Raw genomic sequence first — 6,081 nt, forward strand, 5'->3', positions numbered from 1 at the left:
CTGATCTGTTGGTCTCACCTGTGGTTCTGATCTGTTGGTCTCACCTGTGGTTCTGATCTGTTGGTCTCACCTGTGGGTCTTACCTGTGGGTCTCACCTGTGGGTCTCACCTGAGGGTCTCACCTGTGGGTCTGATCTGTTGGTTTTACCTGAGGATCTCACCTGTGGGTCTTACTTGAGGGTCTCACCTGTGGGTCTTACCTGAGGGTCTCACGTGTGGGTCTGATCTGTTGGTCTCACCTGTGGGTCTCACCTGTGGGTCTCACCTGTTGGTCTCACCTGAGGGTCTCACCTGTGTGCAGCTCGTGTCTCCCTCTCCTCTGTGGCTCGACCGTCCCGTCTTCCTGCCTCACTGGAACTACATCCCCCATGATGCCTCGGGGCAGGATGAGGACAGAGGATACGTGGAGCTGATTGGTTCCCCTGTTCTGCTGTGTCCCGGTGCTGAGCAGGGATTGGCTGCAAGTGCAGGAGGAGGGGCGGGGCTTGTTGGCGCGGTGAGCGTCAGTAAGGCTGCAGGCTTCCTGCGGAACAGGTGGGTGACATGACCTCTGACCTGTGGCAGCATACCTGAGCTCTGTGTGACCTGTGTATGTGTGTCAGGGTCAAAGGTCAGCGTGTGTCAGTGTACGGGCAGGTGAGTTCAGTGTGCCCTCTGCTGGTGGTGGCAGGAACTACCTTCTTCTTCTTCACTCTGAGAGACGACAAACACACACTTCCTGTCCTCGTGAAGGTAGGAAAGAACACGATGAAGAGGAGGAGGAGGAGACTCACACAGGAGAGTGTGTCTAATGAAGCTGTGTGTGTGTGTGTGTGTCTGCAGGACAGCAGGCTGTGGTGGTCTCAGTGTGTTTGTGTTGGACAGAGTGTGTGTGTGACAGCGCTGCGTGTGTGTGTGCTGCGAGGCTGGAGAGGAAACAACATCCTGTGTGTGACCGAGCGCTCCGACATACACACTGAATACACACACACAGAGGAACAGACACACACTGAATACACACACACAGCAGAACAGACACACACTGAATACACACACACAGAGGAACAGACACACACTGAATACACACACACAGCGAAACAGACACACTTTGAATACACACACACAGAGGAACAGACACACAACGATTCCCCTCTGCTGATGGACTGCGAGGAGGCGGAGCCTGAGGAGGATCCTGTCCAATCAGCAGTCAGGATGAAGCGCTCCAGGGTTATCAGTTATCAGGTAGGAGGTCTCTGATTGGCTGCTGGTGGNACACACTGAATACACACACACAGAGGAACAGACACACACTGAATACACACACACAGCAGAACAGACACACACTGAATACACACACACAGAGGAACAGACACACACTGAATACACACACACAGCGAAACAGACACACTTTGAATACACACACACAGAGGAACAGACACACAACGATTCCCCTCTGCTGATGGACTGCGAGGAGGCGGAGCCTGAGGAGGATCCTGTCCAATCAGCAGTCAGGATGAAGCGCTCCAGGGTTATCAGTTATCAGGTAGGAGGTCTCTGATTGGCTGCTGGTGGGTTGTAGAGTTTAACTGTGAGCTAAGCCCCGCCCCTCTCTTATGATTGACAGGGCACAGTTACAGAGGTGATAAGTGAGGGGGCGGGGCTCTATGTGATTGACAAGAAGGTGGGTCTGTGTGTGGCCTATCAGCCGTCAGCGAGGAGGAAGCTGAGAGCAGGTGACCGAGTGGAGGTGAGTCTGTGCTGCGCTCTGATTGGACACTTCCTGTTCTGATTGACATGCATTGATCAGGTGTTATTGGTCCTGCAGCTGCACCACGTCCACTTCCTGTACCGTCCCTGTCCTGACCTCCCTCCCAGCATACTTTGCTGCTGCCTGCGCTCCACCCTAAGGGTCACGACCTTCAGCAGGGCGGGGGGGTCTCCTCCGTCCCGTTGCTGTCCTGGAGACGGAGTGTTGCCGCAGGTACTGCTGCAGAACAACACGGGCCTGGACCAGTACCTGTGGGCGAGTCACCTGAGCTCCCAGCTGTCCAACAGGTGAGGAGCTGGTCAGACTGGACCCTGATTGGCTGAGAGTGACTGGGTGGACCAGTTCCTGAGAAGTAGTCTCTTTCTGTCTCTGGTCCCAGTCTGGTCCCTGGTCTGTTGAAGCAGCAGTGTGTCTGTCTTCTGTCCTGGAAGCTGATGGAGACTCTGTGGGGACAAAGAAGACAAGGACACAGAGACATCTACACAGAGATGTTAGATGAGCCTCACAGCTGTCCTCTGACTCAGGTAGATGTCCTGGCCTGTCACAAACAGATCAGTCAGGACCCTGAAGTCTCTTTAGTCGTCTTTAAGACTGCAGGGTCTATTCCACGTCTCTGTCCTGTTTGATGTGATAAGTCTGAAGACCGGCAGATGGACAGGGATTATGTCCTGCAGTCTCTCAGTCTGTCTCCTTTGTGTCGTCAGTATCACGTGGACCCATCTGTCCCTCAGTACCTCAGTGTCTCAGACCTCCTCCAGTCTCTTGAGTCCATGTCCTGGTCTTCAGGGTCTCTCAGGTCTCTGCTGCCTCCAGATGGATCAGATCTAACCAGGACTCAGATCAACTTGGCCCTGTCCTGGTCCTGCAGGACGCTGTCCTCTGACCCTCAGACAGGAGACAGTCTCAGGTAAACCCTCTAAGGTGACTCTAAACCCCTGTTGTTAGGCTCCGCCCCTTCTGGTGGTGGACCTGTCCTTGTAAGTCCTCATGTTGTGTGTTGCTTTAGGCTCCGCCCCCTGCTGTTAGTGGGCGTGCTCCAGCTTCCCTCTCAGACGTCTCAGTTCAAACAAACTCTTCAGCTCAGAGACGCTACAGGAGCTGTGGGCTGCGTCGTCACGGAAACCAGCGAGGACGCTGGAGGAGGTCAGAGGGCGTCCTTCAACACCGCTTGGATAGGTACACACCTGCACACACACCTGCACAACTCTGTGTAGAAACACACACAGCTTGTGTATCTCTGTGTGTGTTTCAGGGTGTCTGGTGTGCGTCCGTCAGTTCACCATGGTAATGGAGAGATTCCTCCAATCAGATTTCCCGTCTTACCAACACCTGGACAAAGATGGGTTCATTACTTCCAGAAGCTGCAGGTACACACACACACACACACACACACACACAGGCAGCGCCTCAGATGCTGCAGGTACACACACACACACACAGGCAGCGCCTCAGACGGATCGGTCCCTCCTTCGCTGCTCGTCTCCACTTCCAGCCGGGTCACAGGTCTGCTGACTGAAAACGAGCGGACCCTGTGATCTAAACTACACAGGTAGGGTTTAACCCGTCACATGACCAGGTGTTCCTGTGTTCCTGTGTGTGACAGAGTTTACCTGCAGTTTTCTCTGGAACACCTCCACGTCCTGAGCCCATCTGTTGCCATGGTAACACACCTGAGGCAAAAGGGGGAGGGTCCAGAAGATGCTGCTGCAGTGAGGACACAGACAGCAGAAGAAGAAGATGGAACATTTAGGAAGAGAAGAAGAAAAGAGGAAGATTCTTCTTCCTCTGTTACCATGACAACAGGCCCTGTGGGCGGGGACTCCCTGGCCTTTGCTTCCACAGTGATCAGGGTGGAGCAGAAGGAGGGTGTGGCCTGGAGGAACATGGGGGAGGGGATAACAGGTGAGGAGGCGGGGCTTCAGGTGGGCTTCTCAGTCAAAGCTGCTGTGATTGGTCCAGTAGTCAGCTGGGGGCGTGACCCAAAGAACAAACCAATGATGGACCAGGAGGAGGAGCCAGAGAGTAAGGAGAAGGTGAGAAACACCTGGAAGATCCATGATGAATACTTGGCAGCTGTTTACTGATATTTAGTTGTTGTCTGCCAGATGTTGACGTTATGTTTACAGATTATTTACCTGATGTTTAACCTGACACATACCTGCTGTTTACTTGTTGTTTACCCTGACACGTACCTGATGTTTACCTGTTGTTTACCCTGACACATACCTGATGTTTACCTGTTGTTTACCCTGACATGTACCTGTTGTTTACCCTGACATGTACCTGTTGTTTACCTGTTGTTTACCCTGACATGTACCTGTCGTTTACCTGTGTGCAGGTTCTGCTGGTGTTCTCAGGTGTGTCTGCACGGTGGTTTCCTATCCTTCAACCTGGATGTTTCTACAGACTTGTTGCTGCCAACACTCAGGTAAAACACCTGTGATGATGTCAGAGGTGGGCGGGGCTTAGATGTTTGTAACTGCACCTGCTGTATCTCCAACAGGATCTCAGCGCTCTGATTGGCTGTGGAGTCTCTGTGCGGAGTGGGGTGGAGCTTCACACTAACGCCACTCTTCTTGTCAGATCTGATTGGAGGTTCCACACTCTGACACGCCCCCTGCTGCTGCCCACCTGCAGACAGGTAACAGAATCTTCCTTCTTCACTGCAGAACCTTAGATTTCCTTTACGTTTAAATCTGCAGAGGTGAATGAATCACGTGTCCATGTGTCCCCAGGTTGTCTCCCCTGCTGTCTTGTCTGTCTCTCAGGTGTTGGACTGCAGGTAAACAGGACTCAGTGTCGCCCCCTGTGGCTGTCTGTGGAGCTGCACCTGTTTAAAACACCTGAACTCATCAGTATGTGTGTTTCAGCTCTGAGCTGGTGTGTTTTCAGGGTCTGATCTCTGAGAGGATCAGTGTGAGCAACAGGACCACTGAGTCTGGACACGCCCACACAGGTAAGCACACCTGCACAGGTAAACACAGTTATTCAGGTCTGAACATCCACATCTAAAAGTAGCCCTAATTAAGTGTGTGTGTTCAGGTGTGCGTCTCACGCTGTGTGACAAAACTGGGTGGAGTCTTCGAGTGTACCTGGACCTAAGCCACACCCCCTACCCACCTGGCCTGATTCCTGGTAACACTGTGGTGCTGTCAGGTTTCCAGAGGAAGCTGTCCAGGTAACAGAGAGATGTTTACAGGTGTGTAGTGTTTACCTGTGGTCATGTAGCGGACCTGTACACCTGTGTGTGTTTCAGGTCAGGAGGTGTGTACTGCTCCTACTCACCTGTCAGCTCCATGACTGTGACATCACTGGGAGACTCCAGGTACCTGCAGAACCTTCACCTGAGGATCATCACAGCTCTGAGTTTATTTACCCTCCTCTTGTTTATGTTTACAGATGTGCCCCGCCCCCTCCGGCTCCCAGGATGCACCTGGGGCAGTGGGCTGTGAGTGACGAGCACAGGTGCTTTACAGGCCAGGTCAAAGGTCACGTGGTGTGTTTCCTGTTTCTGCAGCTGCAGTGGAGCTGCTCGCAGTGCGGGAGTCTGTACTCACAGGTACTACGCAGTACTACACACAGGTACCACAGTACTAAAGATATACTACAGAGTACTACAGGGTACTACAACTATACTACAGACTATTACAATTATACTCCAGACTACTACAACCATACTACAGTGTACTACAGACTGTTACAATTATACTACATACTACTACAACTGTACTCCAGACTACTACAACCGTACTACAGTGTACTACAACTATACTACAGTGTACTACAACCATACTACAGAGTACTACACCATACTACAGAGTACTACACCGTACTACAGAGTACTACAACTATACTACAGAGTACTACACCGTACTACAGACTACTACACCATACTACAGAGTACTACACCATACTACAGAGTACTAAAGTAGTGTTGGCTCTCAGGGCTGCAGCGCCTCCTGTGGCTCGTCCTCGTCGGTGTTTCAGTCCAAAGCAAAGTAAGAACATCTTCATCGACTCTTCCTCACTTCTTGATCGGACCAATAATCACCTGTCTGATCGGCTCTGATCAGGTTGGTGATTGACGACGGGACAGGTGAGGCTCACGTCTGCTTCTCAGGTGGACACGTCCAAACTCTGCTGGGATTGGCTGATTCTCAGTGGGAGGGGCTTCAGAGAGCACTCAGGGTCAGAGGTCACATCACAGTTTTCCCCCGGGGGCAGAGCCTGGTGAGTAACTTTACCTGTTTGTGTTTACCTGTGTGTGTGTGTCAGGTGTGTGTGTGTTTACCTGTGTGTGTGTCTCAGGTGTGTGTGTTTACCTGTGTGTGTGT

At 52.1% G+C, this 6,081-nt stretch overlaps 1 protein-coding gene across 3 annotated transcripts in view; it reads left to right on the top strand.

Moving 5' to 3' along the window:
• Positions 1–6,004, top strand: part of ctc1 (CTS telomere maintenance complex component 1) — an 8,095-nt gene extending 2,091 nt beyond the window's left edge. The window contains exons 3-21 of one of the 3 annotated variants that reach the window (XM_037976613.1): positions 302–534; positions 603–732; positions 823–1,221; positions 1,604–1,726; positions 1,805–2,034; positions 2,127–2,271; positions 2,452–2,654; positions 2,754–2,923; positions 3,000–3,114; positions 3,351–3,780; positions 4,086–4,175; positions 4,251–4,388; positions 4,483–4,529; positions 4,618–4,703; positions 4,790–4,925; positions 5,004–5,072; positions 5,147–5,306; positions 5,693–5,745; positions 5,868–6,004. In XM_037976613.1, the coding sequence (XP_037832541.1) occupies positions 302–534; positions 603–732; positions 823–1,221; positions 1,604–1,726; positions 1,805–2,034; positions 2,127–2,271; positions 2,452–2,654; positions 2,754–2,923; positions 3,000–3,114; positions 3,351–3,780; positions 4,086–4,175; positions 4,251–4,388; positions 4,483–4,529; positions 4,618–4,703; positions 4,790–4,925; positions 5,004–5,072; positions 5,147–5,306; positions 5,693–5,745; positions 5,868–5,901 (2,991 nt within the window). In that variant the 3' untranslated portion in view covers positions 5,902–6,004. Of the gene's footprint in view, positions 1–301; positions 535–602; positions 733–822; positions 1,222–1,603; positions 1,727–1,804; positions 2,035–2,126; positions 2,272–2,451; positions 2,655–2,753; positions 2,924–2,999; positions 3,115–3,350; positions 3,781–4,085; positions 4,176–4,250; positions 4,389–4,482; positions 4,530–4,617; positions 4,704–4,789; positions 4,926–4,975; positions 5,073–5,146; positions 5,307–5,692; positions 5,746–5,867 lie in introns of those variants that run through there. The other 2 variants (XR_005233425.1, XR_005233426.1) reach the window with 2 other exon arrangements.
• The last annotated feature ends 77 nt before the right edge of the window (positions 6,005–6,081 follow it).

Source organism: Kryptolebias marmoratus, linkage group LG7 (assembly GCF_001649575.2).
Source record: "Kryptolebias marmoratus isolate JLee-2015 linkage group LG7, ASM164957v2, whole genome shotgun sequence".
Classification (NCBI taxonomy): domain Eukaryota; kingdom Metazoa; phylum Chordata; class Actinopteri; order Cyprinodontiformes; family Rivulidae; genus Kryptolebias; species Kryptolebias marmoratus.